The sequence below is a fragment of the Electrona antarctica genome (assembly GCF_951216825.1).
Source record: "Electrona antarctica genome assembly, chromosome: 1".
In the NCBI taxonomy this organism is placed as follows: domain Eukaryota; kingdom Metazoa; phylum Chordata; class Actinopteri; order Myctophiformes; family Myctophidae; genus Electrona; species Electrona antarctica.
In genome coordinates this window covers 20,412,837-20,435,848 of record NC_136806.1, presented here as the reverse complement: position 1 = coordinate 20,435,848, position 23,012 = coordinate 20,412,837, and the positions used below count along the sequence as shown (strand labels likewise).

Sequence of the window (23,012 nt, the reverse complement as noted above, 5' to 3'; positions counted from 1 at the left end):
CAACTTCATACCATCATTGTTGCCGTTATAGCGTTGGTGTACTCTGCCTTCCACTTGAGCTAGAACTTTCACATTTATAGCTATAGTATTAGGTGTGGATGGCCATCAAATCTATTCACAACTAAATCATATCGTCTCTTAAATTAATGTTTTGTCTATATAAATCTGCGTAAGTGCTCTGTACGCAGCTTTGTGGTAATTTCCTTTGCACTAGAGGAAAACACTACCAAGAAAATTCAACAGGGTTAGATTTACTAACAGATAGGCCTACTGGTCCTTTTTTGGGTATGAACAAGTCACGACTCCAACTAAATCCAATCCCATTCATGTGGGAAACTATGAAATGGGCCTACTGTATAAGGGACCTTTTTTACACTCAAGGTTAAATTAACATGGTGATTCTGTGTATGAACTGAGACCAAAAAGTCCCATGATGAAATCTTCAAGACCTTTTATGAAAACCATGAACCCCTCATAACAGCAAAATGTAATTAACAGAATGGTTACTGTCACAATACTGTATTTGTATGTGATTCTGAATGTTTTATGTAGAGGTGATATGCGTGTGTGTGCAGACTAGACGTGGATTAGGCCAGGGGCATTAGCCAGGCTACCGAGTATATCCATTAACCCACATTATGTAGTTTTTAGAGCAACACTACTTTGTCATGATCGAAAAAAATCGCATGTGTGCGCGATTAGTCAAAAAGCTCTTATTTTTTAAATTAGTGGACCGGAAGTCAAGTGGTTACCAGCATCTCTCATGACGCGGGTTTTGTGGCTCGTTATCACTGGCTTGACAGCGCTTAGAAAATTATTGACGTCAGCGTAGGCTACTACAGCTCGCCTTCTCAGTTCTCAATCAACCCTACAACTGCACCAGCTAAATAGCTGAACCACCGGCTGACCGGAGCATCACAAATTAAAAGGCCTTTCAAATTTAGGTTATTCAGATCATAATGCTTACGCATAGGCCTATATAGAATAAACCACCATTTTGTAGGCTACCAATGGTTTTCAATTTCATATTCATTTTTAGGAATAAGACATGTCCAAAATAGACACCTAAAGTGGCCAATTAATGGATGCATTGCATATAGCCCTATATAGTTGCAAGCAAGAAAACACTTGTTATTAATGTTTGCCAAATGGCACATGTAGATGCGTGGGTGTTGATTGAGATGCACTCAGCGGCAGCGCCACGCGTCTTAAATCAGATGAATCACGTAAAGAGATGAATGAACATGAATAAAGACAGGATGAGGTTAAATGCGAACGCTAGAGGGTGGCAAATACATTACTCATGAAAATCCTGGTCAGTCAAAGTGCAGACGGTCAGGCCTGACCAGGAGCTTAAATGTATTTATGGTATGTTGCATCTTAGTACTAGCCTACTTCATGTATGCTCTTATCTGTATCTTTTTGAGTGGTTTAACCACTCCAAGGAACAGCAATGTCCCGACCTAACCTATGTCCCGATGTAGTACCAATAGGGATGCTATTGCACAACTCGCTTCAGACTGGTCTGATTACAACTGAATTTCCCTCATGGAATCAATAAAGGTCTATCTAATACAGTAGGACGTAGCCATGCTGTTATGCTATAATAAACAAAACATATCCTTTGCCATGTTTATAATGTAAGGTCTGCATCTTAACCAAAAAACACCTACTGTAGGTTCCTTAACATTAAGATTACTAAACCTAATTATTAAAAGTACATTACCACTACATTAAGGTAATACAGTACTAATAACTTATTTCTCTTTGCTTCTGCAGTCCTAGTAACAATCAGTTGTCCCCCAACTATAGCTGACCTGAAAAACAAACAAAATGATGACACAAGTTAACGCTTACTTCTCTTTATAGACATTTTCACAGCCCTGCATGTACTCAGTCACACAAGACAGAAAATATAATTTAATAAATTAATTTCAATTTATTTAAGTCCTTCAGCAGTAGTTTCAACGTCCTAACCAAAGGGAAATATAACATCAATTAACAGCTTTAAAAAATATATAATGTATATAAATCCACACCTGCTGAAACACCACAGTTCACTTAGCCATTCATTCTTGGGCTAAGCTTGCAGGTATGACCCTTACTTCAACCTCCATAGGCCCACCTGTAACTCCATCACAGACATCAAGTGCAGAATAAAAGTAAAAGCAGTATGAGATGCAGATTTGAGCAGAAACACAGAAACACAACTGTGATAACTCATTTGCATAAACTAGTGTGTACTACCAGAACAGTGGCCTATTATTGAATGCATGGAGAAAGATCGGCAGTGTTGAGGAACATGCCAATGATGTCACCATGTCGGCTAAGGAACAACAAATTGGGAGAGAGTATAGTGTCAACAGAAACATGGCGGTGTGTCCATCATGATCACCATCTTCATCACTGCTAATCAGTCTCTATACATAACACAATGGCCCTTTGTCACAATGTTGCCATTTCCACAAACCACTGAGGATGAGGAGTATGAACTCAATACAGGTAGACCATTCAAGTCTATGGTTAGTTTGTACAGATGGTCACTCTGTTTGGTACCATGTTTATTTACTTGCCACCATAAGACATAATGAAATTGTTCAGCATGTAGCATTTCACAAGGTGGTCCACTCCAAAAAAAGGCTAGCCCTCGATCACTATTATTTACAAAAGGGGGCATGTGCTTGTTCTGTGTGGATGTGTCCATAGAGTACTTCATCTTTGGAACAATACAATCGGTCATCTACTGACAAGCTGCCGATGTAGATGGATACGATTCTCATCAACTTTGGAGAACACCACAACAGTATTAGGAGAGAGGGATCTCACAGGCTTACAACTGCACTGCACTTATTCATGTATATCTCCTGTGCTTTAGAGATCGACAGGACAAATGCATCATTTATGAACAGTAAATGTGTTATCCATGCTTCTTGGGAAATTTTCAAGTGCCTCTCTGATGCTGACTTGGTTTGAGAATATAATGTGACTGAGTTACCCGTCATCCTATATTGTGTTCCGCGCATGTGGAAAAAGAGTATATATTTCATACTCTACTACTATATTAAGATTGGTCAGCTCACTCAATTCAGTCAAACGCATCAAATGAAAAGACCCTCTGAAGAGCTCTTGAATGAGAATATTGCATATCTTTGCTCTAACTGTAAAGGGCCATCCACAGCACACCAAGCTCTATAATAATCATCACAACTTCATACCATCATTGTTGCCGTTATAGCGTTGGTGTACTCTGCCTTCCACTTGAGCTAGAACTTTCACATTTATAGCTATAGTATTAGGTGTGGATGGCCATCAAATCTATTCACAACTAAATCATATCGTCTCTTAAATTAATGTTTTGTCTATATAAATCTGCGTAAGTGCTCTGTACGCAGCTTTGTGGTAATTTCCTTTGCACTAGAGGAAAACACTACCAAGAAAATTCAACAGGGTTAGATTTACTAACAGATAGGCCTACTGGTCCTTTTTTGGGTATGAACAAGTCACGACTCCAACTAAATCCAATCCCATTCATGTGGGAAACTATGAAATGGGCCTACTGTATAAGGGACCTTTTTTACACTCAAGGTTAAATTAACATGGTGATTCTGTGTATGAACTGAGACCAAAAAGTCCCATGATGAAATCTTCAAGACCTTTTATGAAAACCATGAACCCCTCATAACAGCAAAATGTAATTAACAGAATGGTTACTGTCACAATACTGTATTTGTATGTGATTCTGAATGTTTTATGTAGAGGTGATATGCGTGTGTGTGCAGACAGCTGGGTGCTGGGCTAGGTCACCCTTTCCTCTCCTGGCTGTGTTGGGGCGTTCCTTCAGTAGAGACCCAGAAGGTATTATAGAATCTCCAGGTCTACGTGACGTACCTCAGGGTTCCGTGCCTGTAAATGAGGCCAAAAAGAAAGAAGTCATTCACTGTATAGGGAAGATGGATGAAATACAGGATTTGTGCTCGTTTTTGCTGGACCTGGATCAGGCCTAGAATAGTAAGTGTCATTGACTGTGTGAATCATCGCTCATTGTTTGAAATGCATGCATGACAGTTACTCCCTCATGCTCTCAGCACATGGAAAGGCATGTGTGTTTAACCGCCACAGTCATGTGACTGCCTGTGGCTACGATTGAGAAATAAACGCAATTCCACGTTCCTGGCATTAATACGGTTAAATAACGAACAAAACAAATGTTATTACCCACCCACCTCTGGTCTACTGGTAACCACCCTCACATATTTCTGGATGGTATAACATGTGAATGTGATTGACAAGAGACAATGTTTCCACACCCTCATCCAGATAGTACTGTACCTTGAGTTCTTTCTCCAGTCGGTCTACCTCTGCACCCAGGGTGTCGATGATATTCTCTCCATGCTTCAGCATGAAGTTCTCTAGTTCATCTGCTGTCTTCACCTGTTGGATGTCCTACAAACAGTACACAGCATTATTAGTATCATTAGTATTATAATTATGAAAATAAATCACAATCGTGTGAAGTGAGCGGTGCATTTCATCACAATGACGTCTGATGATGTCAACATGATGTCACAGACATTCTGTTCACAGACTGTGCTTAAATGGACAGACAGACAGACAGACAGACAGACAGAGGGGGGGAGAGAGGCAGACGAGGTGAAGAGAGGGGGAGAGAGAGAAATGGGGGGAGAGGGAGCCGAGAGAGGGAGGGAGGGATATGGTATATCATATCCCCAAACGGGTATGGACTAGTGTAGCGGTTTGTTGGGGCGAGCTCGCGTCTGGGTGCCAGTCAGAGACCCAGTCTGACAAATAAGGTAAAATAATAACAGCCCCAACCACCGTACAAGGGTTAGACAAATAAATATATCAACCCCTGGAACAAACAGTAGACACACAATACCACCATACAGAATCATAAAGGAAACACGCACAGAGGACTTCATTTACCAGTGAGCAGTGTATTATGTTCAACAGTGAAACCAAACCCAAAATCAAATAATAAATGTTCAAATGTTTTCTTGCAGACAATGTTCAGTTCCCACGTCACTCAAGTGTGAACCAATAATGTGCACTTGCAGTATGACGCACAAATAATGTTCAGGCACGCAACACAAATATCAGACATTTAATGAATGTTCCCCCAAACAAATAAAATAACCAGTCAGTCAGAACGTCAGACAGTCACGGTCAGAGCACTGTGGAATCCCTTACTGACAGTTGATGCCGGTTGGCGTATCCTCATCGAACCCTCCGGGAGGGTTCACAGGGTGTGGTGTTGACTAACCCACAGCGGGCTACAAACTACGGACTGTTTGTCTCTCACAAGCCAGAGGTAGGCTACACACGGACGCGACCAGCGGACAGCTGAGTTGACAGCTGTCAACAGCAAACTCCTCGAAGCGGGCACCCGTTCCGTTCATTCATTCTCGTAGTGCACGGGCACGTGACGTAGGATAGTGTTAAATATAATGTTAGAGCAGAGCGCCACACTTGTACTATAATTTACGGAATCCGTGTGTCTGTCTCACAGCGATTTGTTCTGGGCGTAAATCAGAAAATACCTGACAAGACGGTCTCAAACCTGGTGTGTGTGTGTCATATATGAGCCCGAGGTGTGCTGTGCTGAATGTCAAGTCAGACAGACCAACGGTCTGATTATCCATCCCAAACCCTCTGCTTCATGGATTGGCGTCGCATCACGTTTGGGCCACTAACAAGCCATTATACTGTAAATCCCTGTTTGGCCTAACTGATTGGCCAAGCTTCCTGTATGCCTGTGTGCCACATGGCAAATACTGTAACAATAGTCCAACTTTCCTGAAGGTAGCATATTACCAGTTTGATGTTACGGTTAAATTTCCCACTGATTTGTTTGATTGGCTCCTTCATATGCATTTCCTCCTTCAATTCTGCTGCTAAACCAATCAAATTAAGCTATGGCACCTTTGAGAATCTGGAACCTACAGTTATGCATATACCGTAAGCTTTTATACTTACATTGAGAAGCTGGTCGATGTCTTGCTTCTCCAGGTAAGACCGTGTCACTACACGCCCGTCAAAGTCAACTTCTGCTTTGAAACGCACTTTACTTAATCCAATATCAGTGGCTTTGACATCATGAATGGCCCTGGTAATAATGAAATAAAAGTCAGTGTGAAAATATTGTAATATAAGGAGTGTCTTCACAATCAAATATTTCTCTGCTACACTGGTGCTTTTCTTATTTATTGCACAAGCAATAGTTACATGCCTTCTTCATATTAAACTATGCACCTGCAGTTACTATCTGCTGCTATTTTAACTGCCTCATCCCTTTAACCATTTTGTCTCTACAACCATGCACCTTATGTATATATTCTCTACTCATATTAGGAATATTGTTTCATCTGTTCCTTGTTTATTCTTCTATATAATATATATTCTTTTTGACACTTCTGAAATGTTTTCCTTCTTTTATTTCCATCTCTATCCTTTTCCGTTTCCTGAAAACTGCCAATATTTAGACCTGTAAACCTGTGATGACAATTCCAGGTAAGTTCTTTGATTTATTTACGTATAAAAGTAAACTTCAAGTTTAAAACAAGGCTCCAGATTGGATTTTGGCTACAGTGTCAAAACAAAGTGCACATCGTTACAAACTGTACTTGTTGTGGAGTAACTTAATGTCTCTCAAAGGAAATGATTTATACTTCGTTGTACACCGGTGTCGCACACAAAAAAAAATATTTTTGGTCCCGGACAAGACGTGCATAATGAATTAAGCATTATGACTGTCTGCTTGAGGTAGTGTCTACTCATTTCCCAGAAGAAGACATTAACTGTTGTGTCACTGAAGCAGCAAACAATTATGTTGTCCATCCATGTCACTCTGAACAGCAAAACCACTTATCACCAAGTGACCCATCAAGTGGAACACTATTAATTCATGCAGTTACTGTTTTTCGGCTCAGTATCGCGTATCCTGTTCGACATAAGCTTTGTGAGGCCCTCCTCACAAAGCTAACTGAGTTTTCTCAGTTATGTGAAAGCCCAGTCCAAGTAGTTGGGCTAGAACCGATACCACTACAATAATTTAACGTCACTGTCAAATGTTTTAAATCTTAAATTATTTTGCATTGCTCAAGTGCATTCGGAGTAAACAAACTCGCAAAGTTTAGTGGACTGACTCGAGATTTATTATGTTTTTGATTCGTTTGTTTTTCAGGTAGATTATATTAATATATAGATTAAATATAAGGGCTGTTGAATCATGTTACAGCAAAGACAGCTGTACTGTACGTCCGTTTTTGCTGACCTTACAGCAGGATCATTCTCTAGGAACTCTGTGAGTTTCTGCACGTGCTCAGGCTGTATGGAGCGTCCAATCAGCGCCTCTGTGTTGGTGTAGATGAGGAAGACGGATACTGCGCCCAACAACGTGCCCACACCCAAAGAACCGAGGCTGTCATAGAGCGGGTTGCCTGGATAAATAAGGACAAAAACGGTGACTGGGCTAAAAACCCATTTCGACCTTTCAAGCCGTTGCTATATACGGTATATAGCAACATTAATTTGTTTAATTATTTTTAATAGAGATTTGATGTTTTTCAGAAAACATGGGTCAGGATTTAGAAGCCGTTTTAAGATTTGGCCTGGGGTCTAAATGGGTTAATACATACAATAAGTAATATTAGAGGATTAATACTGGATCCATAAACCAATAATCTCTCAAAACATGTATCCAGGTCTTCCAAAGACCTTCCAAAAGCATAAGGACTGGAAGCTAATGCTGAGAATTAGCTTCCGCTCCTTTTGCTTGAATAGAAAAGAGTTTCTCGAACATGCAACTAGACAGCATTGTCCAGGGAAAAGAGAAGATTTCTCAGTGAAAAGAGAAGATTTCTCAGTGAAAAGATGTCTCAGTGTAAGAAGTTGCACTCAGGACGCTGCGACCTATGTACAGTATATCATTACCAACTATGTGTGTACCTGTGAGTGAGGTGAGCCCCATGCAGCTGGCGGCCATGATGACACCCAGTACAGCAGCAGCATCCTCCAGCAGCACCACATTAGTGCTGGGGTCTCGACTCTGCATCACTGACCGCACAAGGACGAGAGTAACAGGAAAACATATTTGTGGGGAAAACACTTCCATTTTCCATTTTCCCAATATGAGATCCTTTGCAAATCATGCCCCCCCCCTCCCCCCCTCCCCTTAATCTCTTTACAGAATTTGTTCTAAAAACTGTATTACTATACTATTAAGGTGTTTGTTTTTCCGGACCAATATCGGTGCAAATTTCGGAGGATGTATTAAAAAAAATCGACCACATTTTATGTCAATTAAGTTTGTTTATTTAGTGTTTCGTTCGTATAAGGTTTTTTCGGACCGGGGTCAATTTATCCGTTTTCTGCAGCTGTCTAGTGCGGTCTAGTGGGGTGTTGGTGACAGGCTGACAGCTAGTGATAACCCCTACTTTCGGATCCGCAAAACGCAGCGAAAACAAAGAAAAAGCACCAGTATGCAACCACATTCACTGTGTTTTTATATTTTTGCACTTGTTTAAATCACTTACATTTTAATAATATTCTTTATAATTGGTATGGAAACATATGTGAATATGTTTCTCTATTCCTTAGCTGTGCAAATGCATCTTTGTCTTTAAGTGATATCACTTTGCAAAGAAAATACATAAATTATGAGACAAGAAACAAACCATATTCATAAAAGGTCACATCATGCTGAAGGGCACTCTTCTTTATCTCATTGATGGCAACTAGCAGTGTTGCTAAAAGAGACAGTGAGACATCATGGTTAATACAATATCCAGCCACTGTGCCTGCTTCATGTCAAGTGTATGTCTGATTATGACTTCATTTCTAGAAACTTACCTCCTTCAGAGACCAAAGAGCCAGCCAGAATACAGTATGCCTAAAACAATTAGAACAGTTACAACACCTACAGGGGTCTAGTCAATTTGTTGCCATTGATTCAGATATTCATATGTTATTTTAATACAATGAGTGCCACCTGGTGGACGAAAGTGGTAGCGCTTGGGTGCCACGTGATGAGAAGAAATTCCAGTATGTCAGTAACAGTTTTGGATGCCATCTTAGATGCTAAAGCATTAGCGCCAAGCTAGCAAGCTAAAATGTGGTCCATCCTTGCTCTAGAAAACGCCAATGTTCCAATCGTGATAATCGGATAATCAGAAAAGACCTCCGAACATCAGCGATTTGTTCAAAACCACGGACAGCGGTGTAGTTTCCGAGAAAAGACGTGCAAAGGCTGCGGCTAAAACAGAAGCTAATGTGGTTGGTCGCGCACACAGTGCTGGCGAGGCCCTAGCAAGCGTCCCTAGCAACCGGAGTGATTCCAAAAATGGAAAATAGCGAGGCAATGTTATAGCTATATTAAACGACTACACGTCATGAGCACCTCGTGACAATTAAGTAATTAAGACGTGTCGTATACCTGTCCTTAGCAACAAATGTGTTAAGCTAGAAAGGTCAATATAGTGTATCAGAATTTCCTAAACATAATATGCCCCCATTTGTATGAGTCATGACTAAATATGCCGTTTTTGAAACATTCCCAACATTATTGAGGAGTGAAAACGCTCCAATGAGTGACCAAGTGTATCTGTATGCCCGAGTACTACCCATTGACCCTGCATCTGATTGGGGTCGCATTCAGGACGGACGGACGGGCACACAGACATGGGTCGCATTCAGGTCGCACGCATTCAGGTCGCGCACACACACACACACACACACACACACACACACACACACACACACACACACACACACACACACACACACACACACACACACACACACACACACACACACACACACACACACACACACACACACACACACACACACACACACACACACACACACACACACACACACACACACACACACACACACACACACACACACACACACACACACTTTTAAAAATGTATACAAATAAAAAAAATCATTCTTTCTAAAGATTTTCAGAAATTAAAACAAATTAAGAACCACACAAAAGGTTTGGGTCTAGATGCATTACATTAATGTGGGTGTAGAATTTGGCCCTCACTCACCCATAACAGAGACTCAATGTGCTGTGGGTGCAGCAGTCCCATGATTCCATGGTACCACGACAGCCCTGATCCCATCATGAAGATACCCACTCCACTGATGAGGGAGGCAATGTAACGCATATTCGAGAAGCCATAGCTGAAAAGTCACAAAGAACAAAAAGTTGACATGATATTGAATAACTTCTTTTCTCAGATTAATTTGAAGCAAACCCTATTACTTCTCCAACAGAATTAGTGATACTACTAACTACTCTTACTACCAATTTGATTGCTAACATTATTATTGATATTACAAGTATAAAGGCAGGATTAGTAGTATAATCTAGCACAGTGGGTCACAACTAGAGTAAAAATTTAAGTATTTTCCTACATTAAAAAAAAGCATATATTTTAAGTTTTTTTTTATATATATAAAATAATAATGTTATGATTTTATATATATTCTTTATTTAAGGACATCTACAATCATGTTAACCAGACAGTGGTCTTGTGGTTAGAGTGACCTGAAACTGGGAGGTCAGGGGTTCTATCCCCGGCCGGGTCATACCAAAGACCCCAATGCCTCCCTGCTTGGCACTCGGCATCAATGGGTTGGATTGGGGGTCAAATCAACTAATGATTCCCGAGCATGGGGCACGCTGCGGCTCACCGCTCCAAGATATGGGTCAAACAAATTTCACTGCGGTAACGTGTGTGACTAATCGTACGAATTTGACTTAAATCATTTTTTAAATAATATTTCTTCGGTTGTTCAAAGGTTTCTTTCAAACAAAGACAAAACGATACAAAGAAATCTAAGAATTCCATAAATAAATAATAATTGAGAAGTAGTGAAAATAGCAGATTTAGAAGCTCGCAATGCGGCGCATGTAGATCTGCGGGCAAACATCTAATCTCTCTTTTGGGTCTCCCCAATGATCTAGAACTTACGGGTGGTCACTATCAGGGTTGCGGATCGACTGGCTGATTCCCACTGCGAGCAGTGCCTGGTTGCAGGTATCAGCCAGGGAGTGGATAGCCTCAGAGAACATGCTAGCTGATCCAGTGTACACCCAAGCCAGAAGCTTGAAAAGGAAGTTCAGCCCATTGCTGAGGACAAAGACATGAAAACATGAAGCACTTAAGAGAACAATGGGGAGGGGGAACATATTTTGTAATTGTTTTTTGATGGACATGATTAGTTTAGTTTACTTTCACAGAGATAAAACTTAGTATCTAGGCATTACAGTGGAGTAAAGTGGGGGAGAGGAGCGATCAAATTTCATGATACACAAAACAATTACTGCAGTGTAAAAAAATACAATGTGTAACAAACTAGGGTTTAAATAATAAAATAATATTGGGTTAACAGTTTTGCCGTGGCCTTCCATTTAAAAAATCTCCATAAATTCAAGGCTCGAGTATATCAGATTCGAGTATCTGATAGGGGGAAAAAAGTATTTTTTTTACTACCACATTAAACCTAAATTGTTCTGATCATGTGAGGAGAATATAGTAGTGTTGGAATTTGGAAAATACCCCTTGTCTTCTGTGTATTGCTCCCAAGAAATATGTAACTGTAGACCTGTGATGTCAAATGTGTTGTTTCGTGTCATCAGACAGGCACATGGTTGGCCATCATCAGGCATACAGATTACAGACCCAAAATGACACGTTTCAAATCACAGGTGGACATACACTTCATACACACATACTGTATGCAGGATGCAGGATATTTTACATACAGGATATTTTTCTCTAAAATTGGAACACTCGGAATGATTTTCAAAATCTGCTAAATGTTCCCTTTAAGAGCAACTGATTCCCATGTGTCTTGAGATGGCAAGTGCGCACACACACACTATGATGCGGCCCAAGCTGTTCTGCACGTGATTGCACATGCCTGTTAACCGAATCATGCTAATCAAATCGACCTGTACAGTACTCCATTGTGAGAACTAGTCCCGTTGTGTCGGACCTTAAACTGAAACTGGCTGGAACTTCGGTTCTTCTGCATTATGGTTTATTACTTTTTTTTAACTTAACTTTAATTTCAGCACATTGATATACAGTGTTGTTTAACACATTGAGATATGTCAGGCAATAAATAATTGTATTGAAAGAAGGGAAATAAATTCTGTAAGAGAATGGTGATCTCAATTATTTGAATTCTTTGAAGAAGTTGTGATTCAAATTTTAGTACGAAATGTCCTTGCTTTTTACATTAAGGCTGTCAGATTGGATCTAAAGATTATGCCTTGAACAGGAAAATGCACACAGGATTTGATATTATTTTTCAGCTACGACTCCCAAGACCTCTGGAATCCTTGTGCCACTGTTCTTCTGGACAACTGAAGGCTGTTGATAACATCTATTATTTCAGTCCTGTTCTACAGTTTGTGTGCCCTTGTATTCTTTCAAAATAGCGATGTGGGGTGCCCATCCGATTTTCAAAAAAATAAAAAATAAATGTTTTGAATGGTATGAATGGTTGTTTTCAAATTGCTCTGGGATTGACCGATCAGTTGATCCCTGGGCTACATGATGTTGGAGCGAAGTTTATGAAAAACTTACATGCAAATAGCTACCATTACCACTTTCCCGGGCCCTTGTAGAAATATTGCCCTCTTCGATCGAGGCTGTATGAAACATAAAAATGGATATCAAGTTTAAAAGACATGTAGTAAGTATTTCAATATATAATAGAGTGGTCATTGAGTGAATCTAGAATATACAGCTGATATACAGTCACTGTAACTTGGGGATTGCTACTTTCATTACCCACACTTGCTTCTTTACCAAATCACATTTAATAATTAAATAAACCCCTATGATGAACCCACCAAACTGATGGTTAGAAATATTTGCAGCAATAGCCCAAGTTCGAACAATGCTTGCCTTGTACAGTGCCATTGATCTTTCTCATTTTACAGACAAAGCATTCATTTTCTGGCAAACATATTGAGCCGAGTACAGAAATCCCCATGCCATGCTGGCAGTGGCAAAGCAGAGAGGTGCACTGCATAGAACCATTCAGAGCTCAGCATCATACAGTAAAGAGGGACAACATGAATGACTTTGTCATGGAGATGGACTGGTTAGAAAGGGAAGTAAGGGGGACAAAGGTCATGTACCAGTCTGTCACACATGGCAGCACCATCAAAAGCAGGTATTGGATGGATGACAATTTTAAAAGCACACACACTTACCTTAGTGTATCCCCAAAAGTCTTTGTACTCCTTCAGCAATTGCTGATTTCTGAAAATATCTGGAGGACAATAAAGAGACGAGAGTAAGGCAATGACTGCAGGCTATTTCCATTGACAAGACAAATCCTTTCATGCATACTACAATAAATAAAAGTTGCACAAAGAAGACAATTTAAAAAAATATGTGTAAAACTGTAAAGGCGGGTAAACACCTACTTTCTTGATACTCTCTCTCCATCTCTTTCCTGCCTTTTCTCTCCCTGGTGAGAGCTTCAGGACTTCCCCATACATCAAGTGCTCTGAAAGTCACAAATTAGAAACATTAAAATATTTCTTTCCCTTGGAAACAAAATTGAAAGCAGTGAGTGAGTAAGTTTGGGTAAAAGTGGTACAATGACGTGCAATGACTAAAAGAAGCCTTCTACTAACTTGGCCTCCACATCAGACCGTAGGAACACAGTAAAAGCCTCTGTGTCGTCATGGGGACTGCGCCGTCTGATCTTCCTCAGTTGCTCCAGGTCACTGTGGTCACAATGCATACGGAAGAAGTCATTAATGGAGAACCAATTTATCTTAAAGCAAAAGGATATTTGCAGATCTGGATCTGCGGATCCAGTCCTTGTCTTCTTCCCAATACAACTGGGCAATAGTACTGGGTTGTGATGTTACATTGGCAGAATCTGCTTTGTTTGTGTTCATTCTAGGATGACATATTAGCACACTTAAAGCACAAGGACACTTTGGTAGAGGTTTTTGTTATGTAGTTACCATATTATGATGTGACTAGTCCATTTGCAGAGATATCTTCCTCCGTTAATTAGAAATGAATAATCCAAAAATAGTCTCAAAGCCACTCTTTTAGCAAATAAATGAACAGCAACAAAGCTGATATATAGTAAAATTGACTTGACGTAAATAAAAACAAATTATGTGCCAGGTTTTGTGATGTGATGTTTTGTGATATTTGCGTTCGTTTATGTGCTATAACAGAGTGACATTGAGACCTGTTTCACCATGCAATGCAAGTCAATGAGGAGATATTTGGAATATCAATTTCAAATCAATGGAGCAGGACACCTCACCAACTGGACTAGTTATATCCTGAGTCTGTCAAGGTAACTGCACAACCCAAACCTCCACCAAAGTGCCATAGAGATATTCACTATTGCCTGTCAATATTCAAGGTTAATACCTATGATTTTAATTTCAATAAAAGGCCCTCAGTGGTGAAAACTTTTCACCTTTCATGATTCACCCCAGGACTCTTATTTAAGCACCAGGACAATGGAGTTAGCACAAGTCAATTTATATATTTGGAGATTATGTGGAGAATAAACAGTTTAAGGCTAGTCCACACCAATGAAACTCCTTGCAACCTTTATCCCCAAATGGCACCGGCCTGCAACTGCTCAGTCCAGACCGCTGCAATTTCTACAACAGGTTTACGACTCGTTGCATGTGTGGACTGGGCTTTAGTAACATGCCCCTTTAAGCCATGTATTAAAGTCTGTCACAACAAAGTTAGCCGGTCTCCGGTTAGCTAATCAGTGCAGTGCATTTACTCATTAACTCAATGTAATTTACTACAGCAGTGGTCAGTGGATATTACTGTACACGCAGCCAGCCTTAGTAGTGGGTAGGTTACTATGAGCAAATCACATGTAAATGTAAATGTGACAATAATACTGCTAAATCAAACCTCAAGCAAAACAAACTGTATACAAGACATGTTTATAATGCATTACAACATCAATTCGTTTAGTAGTCGCGCTATGAGTTAGAATAGAAAATGGACATACCAAACCATTATTATACCAAAATAAACTAAACGATTATACCAAACTAAACAAGATTTAAACTGCAGGAATCATTTTGGAGGTGCGTGGCGCCAATGGTTCAGATTGTTGGTTCTGGCCATCTGATGATGTAAAGTTATTTCTGCTCCGACCGGATCAGAAACCCGAAATGGTATTGATCCCAGGCTAGCTTGAAAGTTCCAGGGGCAGATTCAAACTAACCAACCAAGTTTCTTCTCTGCTACCGTGGAGTCCGTCCTCCTCTATGGCTGTGAATGCAGGACACTAACAAAAGCCCTACAGAAATCCCTGGACCGGTGCTACACCAGAATGTTACGTGTGGTAGTTAACATCAACAGGGACGAGCACATCACCAACAAGCGTCTGTACGGGGCATTACCAAGTGTAACAGAGAAGATAGCAGTAAGGAGGATGAGATTAGCTGGCCACTGCCACAGACACCAAGAACTACCGGCCAAAAAGCTTGTACTGTGGGAACCAACACACAGGCATCGATCAAGAGAACGTCCCACACCTACCTACGTGGACGTACTAAAGAAAGATGCTGGTGCAGAAAGCACAAATGAGCTGGCCAGATGTATGGAGAACCGAAATGACTGGAGACGCCGTGGAGGGCTCGTCTGAGGACGACGTAGAGAGAACCTAGGTCCCCCTCCTCCTCCCCGGTAGAACACAGCGGAAAACACTGACGTCACCAAATTTGGAGACGACCAGGCTCTTTTTTTGAGGGTACAGGTTTAATGTTTGTTTTTAGTTCAATGTTTGTTTTACAAACGCCATTGACAATGAAGGGAACTTAATGTTTGTTTTGACACCGTTTGTTTTACATCACCATTACATCACCTAATCATAGCAACATGAGTTAGACTTTAATATATTAGCGCCCCTCACTTCACACAGGTGATATTTTTTTAAATTAATACATTAAGAGATATATATATCTTAATTTCCCTGTCCTGTCCTCATCAGTGATAAAGAGAAGTTAGCACTGTGGAGAACCTATGGAAATAGTGAAGTGAACACGGACTTACCTTGGCTTGAGGCAAAACTCATTCAAGGCTCTGACCGCAGTGATGAAGTTATTTTTAGTGCCATAATCCCTCTTCTTTAGGACAGCCCGAACTGAACACAGCAGAAAGAAATATTTTTGCTTATTTGCTTTCAAGGCAAGCCAGTAAGGTTCTAAAGAATCAGATCAATTCAAATCTGCTCATTATTAGAGTGAATGTATCCACGAGAAATTTGGCATTACTTTTGCACAGAAGAAAAGAAAATGTATTAAAATCAAAATTGCTCTGTAGAATCAGAAACATTTGATAAAAGACTGAATGTTGTGTCTGCGATACATTACAACATCACAATAACTTTGATATCAACTTTGATATCATCACCCGACATACAAATGCAAGGCAATAATACATTAGAAACAGTAAATTATGGCAACATTACCTTTCACTTGAATTGCCTCCACTTTAGTCAACCCCAGTACTGTTGGGCCTGAGAAAGTAAAAAGTAGTGATTGTATCAGTTGGATTGTATAAATACATTACACAAAACTTCACCTTCTTGTTCACGCTCTACACATCGGATTTCCGCTTCAACTCCGAGACCTGTCACCTTCAGAAGTTCTCGGATGACACCATGGTGGTCAGCCATTACATATCTCTGGCGGCACCACTACTGAACATGATGGTGTGGTGAGGGACTTTGTGCAGTGGAGCGAGGCAAACCACCTCTGGCTTAATGCCAGCAAGACCAAGGAGATGGTGGTGGATTTACGCACGACCAGGAGAGAACCCCCGGTGCCCAGCACCATTAACGCGGGGAGGTGGGGAGGTTGTGGACAAGTACAAATTCCTAGGAATACACCTGAACAACTCTCTGGACTGGTCGGACAATGCTGTGGCACTTCACAGCAAATGGAAGAGCAGGCTGTTCTTCCTGAGGACGAGGAGGCTGAGATCGTTTAGCGTGTGTAACAGAATGTTACATATGTTTTACCAGTCTGTCATGGCAGGCTCTGTTGTGGAGTCTCGCCTGGTGAGAGTGGAGGAGGTGGCCAGGGTGAGAACTGCAACTAAGATGGGCACGATCCTGAATAATTCCTTCCACCCCCTCTACCTAGAGATAATGGGGTACTGGCGCAAACACGTAAAAGGCAGATTCTCCCTCCCGTCTCACAGGTGTGAAAGACTTGGGAAGTCCTTTGTGCCTGTTGTGCTGAAAGGTTACAACGAGACACACAACGGCCGCTTGGCTAGGACAATGAAAGCATAACCTGGATTTGTCTTATTATTTTTTTCATGACTCTGACCTCTTAACCCTCTGATTAATTAGGCCTCTCAGACTTTCACGTGATTTTCCGTAGTTCTCTTTTTTTACTAATATCAATAGATTAATTCGGTCCACACCTCTGTATAGAGTATTGAGCATAAATATCAACTACATTTCCCAGAAAACCCGTGTCATGTGACACACGTGTACGCTTTGCCATTGGAAGCTGATCCCACCCCAGTAAACAGTGGGGGCAGAGGGAGTTTTCATAGTTTTCAGTGTTCAGCCCGTTTGCCGTCTCGCCCGAGCGATTTTCTAGCAGAAAAAGTTGAAAGCAGTAATATGTATTTGAGCGAGTTTTGTGGTAGTAGTATTGATCCATGCGCGTCCCAGTCGCGTTCTCCAGTCCCCACCAGCCCGGTCGCTGGGACCGGTGGCTGGGCTTAGAACCGGAGCGGGGACCGGCCACTACCCAGCCCGGGTGGCAGCAGTCTCCCTCCCTCCTTTTTTCATTGTCTCCTCATCGTCGTCCGATGAGCCATACCGGGAAACCATTGAAGAAGACGATCAACCCGGAATGTTTTGAGGTAATCTTATTGTAGAAAATGCCCTTCTATAGTGATCAGAAATCATGGACAAAAGAAATCTACAAGCTCACAACGCGTCGCGCATGTGACCTGTTTGAGCTTGTAGATCATCATAACCACGCGTTGCTTCAGTAAACGATGCATGTTTGTTCTCCGTCTTTGTAGACAGTAAATAAAAGGAGCGAACATTACTCTTCAGATCAGATCGCCTATAAGGCACGCTACAATATAAAATAATTGTACTGCCATGCGTGCATGCCTGCTACGATACATTTGTACTGCACCGACCGACACCAACCCCCCCTCCAGCCATTAGCCAGCACCTTTTTGGTAATGCTGGGGGCCATCGTGGTGAGTCATTCTGGCGTCATGATCTGACTAGTAGTAGTAATTATCCAAGCATCTATTTGTAGCGATCATCTTATAAGATGATCGGATAATTACTACTACTAGTCAGATCATGACGCCAGAATGACTCACCACGATGGCCCCCAGCATTACCAAAAAGGTGCTGGCTAATGGCTGGAGGGGGGGTTGGTGTCGGTCGGTGCAGTACAAATGTATCGTAGCAGGCATGCACGCATGGCAGTACAATTATTTTATGTTGTAGCGTGCCATATAGGCGATCTGATCTGAAGAGTAATGTTCGCTCCTTTTATTTACTGTCTACAAAGACGGAGAACAAACATGCATCGTTTACTGAAGCAACGCGTGGTTATGATGATCTACAAGCTCAAACAGGTCACATGCGCGACGCGTTGTGAGCTTTTAGATTTATTTTGTCCATGAGTTATATGAGCTTGCACGATAATCGCATTCATTGTATTGTATACAATCATGATTGTACATTGTTTAGTGTGTCACCGTGTGATGATGATGACGAGGATGTCAGATAGCCTACGCCCCCCCCCCCCCCCCCCCCCCCGGCCAATAGCCAGTACCATTTCTGCAGTGTTTGCTAGCAACTAGCCAACAGCCAGTGGAATGTGGCGACGCGATGGTGCTGGATATTATACCCGCGAGCACTCATTGGTGTCATTCTAACGTCGCCCATTATTTTATCGTGACACTAATTATACAAGCATCTATTTGTAGCGATCAAGCCACGACTAGGCCCACAAAGGCACGGCACAATAAAATCATTTGATCGCTAGCAGCCAGCTACAAACACCATGTAATAGTAGCGTGCACTGACTACAGATAAATGTTTATTTTTTATATATTTAGAACTGACATCAGATGAGGAGGAGGATGATGATGATGAAGACGAAGAGTCAATACTGCGATGGAGACACTGAACCGGATTCATTCATTCTTGGCCTCATTGCACTGGCTTCCGGTTGTTTTTAGGATTGATTTTAAAATTCTTTTACTTGTTTATAAAGCTCTCAATGGTCTCGCACCTTCCTACCTACATGACTGCCTGCCGAAATATGTCCCAAACCGCCCCCTAAGGTCTTCCACTGCTGGCCTGCTCGCTTTGCCTAAAAGAAATGGCAACTAAAAAATACGGGGAAGCAGCTTTTTGCTTCTACGGGCCGACGGCGTGGACCAAACTCCCAATGTACCTTTGACAGGCAGCCTCTGTAGACATTTTTAAAGCTCAGCTCAAGACCCACTTCTACACCCTTGCTTTTAATTGATTTATTTGTCTTTTAAAAAAAAATGTATTCATGTCCTCACTGTATTGTTTATGCCCTGCCTTTCTTTTATTTTTTGTGTAAAGCACTTTGAGCTGCATTTCATGTCATGAAAGGTGCTATACAAATAAAGTTTTATTATTATTATTATTATTATTATTCATTTCAGGGGGGCAGTTTTTTTTTTTATTATTATTATTATTTAGCCTACACACACACACCGTCAAGAACAACTGGAATGCAGTGGTTTGGGGACACTGGGGAGTTTGGGGACAACTGTTTTGTATGTAGGCCTATTTATTTTCTGTAATATTTATTATAATTTTATTATGTTAGTAGTCATAAAAAATAAGACGCTTTTACAATGAGTTAGACCTGTCATGGCTATTTTGTTCACTATTGTGAGGTTTATTGTATATGACTAAGCGAGTTTCAACTGTGATTTACTCTGTAATAGTAGATGGTAAGAACTCTTTTTTTTTGTATAATACAGTATACATTCAAGTCTATATTTTGATACATATCATGGGCACCAAGTCATATCAAAACAATGTCCTTGGATGTGTTTTATCAAAACTGTGTTTCTTCACAACAGGTTTTTGAGATATGTGCATGAATAGACAAGGTACTGGTAAGACTATGTAAACATGGTATATATCAAAATGTGCATTAGAATGTCTAATTTTATCCCAAAAAAAGTTTGAGTTTATATGATGTTCCAATTCAGAGCTATGGGGACGTTTAGCTGGTTAGGTCAGATTGATCATGACTGACCATGCTATTTATAGATGGCAAAATATCTACAGTGGTACATGTGAGAAACTTTTTTTTTTTTTAATTGAACTAGACAACTCACCCTTTAAAATTAGATATTGCATGGCTGTGTACGCCCAGCAGGAAAAAAAAATGGAAAATAAAACTTGCCCAACCGGGCATAACTTTTTTTGTTGTCCTAGAAACACTACCCAGTGTAAATGCAGGCTCTTCTAAATGGCTTCCAACACACAAACTAAACATTTTATCAACTCAGTTCATTTTCTTCCTGGAAGCAGACAAGTCAAGTTTTCTCTGAAGGTCTTTCGTTGTCACACATTCACAACAGAGAATTTTCAATAAATCATTCAAAAACGGGATTCTGCCATAGAGAACCCTACCTACTATATCGAAATCCTTGAATCTGGGAAAGAGTTAAGACATTTCCGAGCGTATCTTGTGCTGTTTTTTCCACATCTCACGCTTTCTTGCATTGACCAATGGACACTTTTTTTGTTAGGCTTTGCACTGTTGTCTTTGTCTTGTTTTTTCTTATGATGAGACGCAGTAATACACTTTATTATGACATACTGATCGACTGTATATATGTTTTTGTTTATCCTTGTTTGCCCTGTTTATTTTATTATTATTATCGTTTCTTGATAATGCAAAAAAATATCACAGCATGGAATTTCTTGCTCATAATATTCTACGGTGGATTTTTATGAAACAAAAGCTTTGCAGATTGAAAGAAGATAATTCAAGCTTGGCCTACAGCTGCAATGTTGGTGAGTTTAACGTTGTTTAATAAAAGTATTAATTGCAAATCTAGATTGATCCCATTATTTAAAAAATCGAGTTGCAAATTGCAGCTACCATCTATCAGGCATTATATTTCTGTAATATCATTACAATTACACATTTACACGCCCTTAATGGAATATTTGATTAAGCCAAATACCCAAAAGGTGCACACCATTGGTCTACAAGTAGATTAAATCAAGTTAATGAAAGATGCACAGCTCTCTGCACACCGACATGTTTAAGCAATATGCATTCTTCAGGATGTTGTGTTCTGAGGGTGTAACATTACATCACCTCCTTAAAGCACAATTTAACCCCGCTCAAGTAAAATTACATCACCTCTTTAAAGCACAATTTAACTCCCATACTACTAGTCACTAAACATGGCAATTTTGTAATGTCAGAGGAAAAAAGAGGCCATGAAACTATATGTTGTCTCCTTTGGATGTCGCTTCTCAACCATGTCATCTAGTATCAGCCAAGTAGCTAAGCATACACTACTGAACGATTCCGTATTAACAATGGCACAAATATGTGATCAGAAAATGCAATACTTTGTTACCTGGTGATGGACCTGTGGGAGATTTTGTGGCTCCAGCCAGCACTTCCTCTGCCGTAGGTGGACCACCACCAGAGCCTTGTTTTGGGGGATCATCTTTATTACCACCAGAGGTAGAGTAGAACTGGACCTGACCCAATGCTAGAGATGCCACTCTGCAGTCTGGAAGGCTGAACCATAAACTATGTATGCCTCCAATGTTCCAACCTATGTAGAAGAATGTGACAATAGCTTCATTGACGTGCCTGTTTCCCCCTGAACATAATAATTGAAGGGTGTTGAGGAGTGTATTTCTTCAATAATGACTTGTTTTCCCACAAACAATTTCACAATAGATTAAACCAGCAAAAACACTGATGTGATGCACTATAGCGTTATTAAATATATTCCAGCTATTGACTGCCGCATATACCTTTACTAGGCTAATGTGACTCAGCAAATCAAGCAAATTTCCACCCAAGACTTTAGGTTACAGTGTTGTGAATTGTGATACACATAGCATGTTCACAACACTGGTTGTCCTTACCATGGGTCGGCAGCGGAACTCTTGGTGGTCTTTGCGAGAGGGGTGCTCTCTGCTGTAGGTAGACCTGCCTGCAGAAGACATTCCATGGTCTGTGGGCCAGGCAGGGAAACATCCTCACTGTGGCTGGCGGGGTTTACGTAGTGTTGCTGGGATAACGGTGTTGCCAGCACATCAGTCAACTTGCCAGGCAAATGGCTACAGTAACTGGTGGCCACAGCCAAGTTAACAGCAACTGTTTGGCTAAAGCATCACTTCAGTGGAGCTGATCCGTGGCGTTATGGAACTATTTAGGAATCAGTTAAAATATATATACTTGGCCAACTTGGTAGTTAATAGTTTGACTGAAACGACTGTCATTGACGCTAGCCACAGGAGTAGCTAATGCGGTTACTGGCTAATTCTAATAATGTTGGCAGCAGCAGCTAACAAACAGTACCTAGCTCCACCGTTAGCCAGAGAGGTAAGCTAATCTAGTTAGCCACAGTAACCGGCGCGAGCGCAAACAACGACACCACTACAGAGTTTAAAAGACAGCTTTGCGCTCTCGCATTATGATACTTCAGAAAAGCCCTACTTCTCTATTGTGACATTTGTTCCATATCGTCTGAATCCATAATGATATAATCCCTTTCGTGGTCAGACCGCTTGAAAGTTGAAATGAATGCCCGGCGTCACGTAGCTACACAAGCACTGCCATGTACAAAACACACCAGTGAGTCTGCTCTGTTCTCGTGAGAACGTGATCACTTCTCGTTCCGCTAGATTCTTACAGGAAATGCGCAACACAC

General features: G+C 40.8%; 1 protein-coding gene across 1 annotated transcript; it reads right to left on the bottom strand.

Annotated features, from left to right (window-relative positions):
• Positions 1–1,846: 1,846 nt before the first annotated feature.
• On the bottom strand, positions 1,847–22,990 carry slc30a9 (solute carrier family 30 member 9). The gene is made up of 17 exons (XM_079499461.1): positions 22,225–22,990; positions 21,702–21,905; positions 16,531–16,578; positions 16,113–16,203; positions 13,694–13,786; positions 13,481–13,563; positions 13,265–13,323; positions 12,630–12,694; positions 11,007–11,165; positions 10,077–10,212; positions 8,869–8,908; positions 8,694–8,765; positions 7,966–8,073; positions 7,292–7,457; positions 5,995–6,124; positions 4,330–4,443; positions 1,847–3,903 (listed from the first exon to the last, which is right to left on the bottom strand). Exons 1-17 carry the CDS (start codon positions 22,334–22,336, stop codon positions 3,859–3,861), a joined length of 1,725 nt encoding a protein of 574 aa, XP_079355587.1. The 5' UTR covers positions 22,337–22,990; the 3' UTR covers positions 1,847–3,858.
• Between the last annotated feature and the right edge of the window lie 22 nt (positions 22,991–23,012).

Coding starts and splice junctions, on each gene's coding strand:
- slc30a9 (XM_079499461.1), bottom strand. CDS start 22,336: ATGTTTCCCTGCCTGGCCCACAGACCATGGAATGTCTTCTGCAGGCAG. Junction 13,564..13,693: donor CGGTCTGATGTGGAGGCCAA/GTTAGTAGAAGG, acceptor TGTGACTTTCAG/AGCACTTGATGTATGGGGAA. Junction 8,909..10,076: donor ACATTGAGTCTCTGTTATGG/GTGAGTGAGGGC, acceptor TAATTGTTTTAG/GCATACTGTATTCTGGCTGG.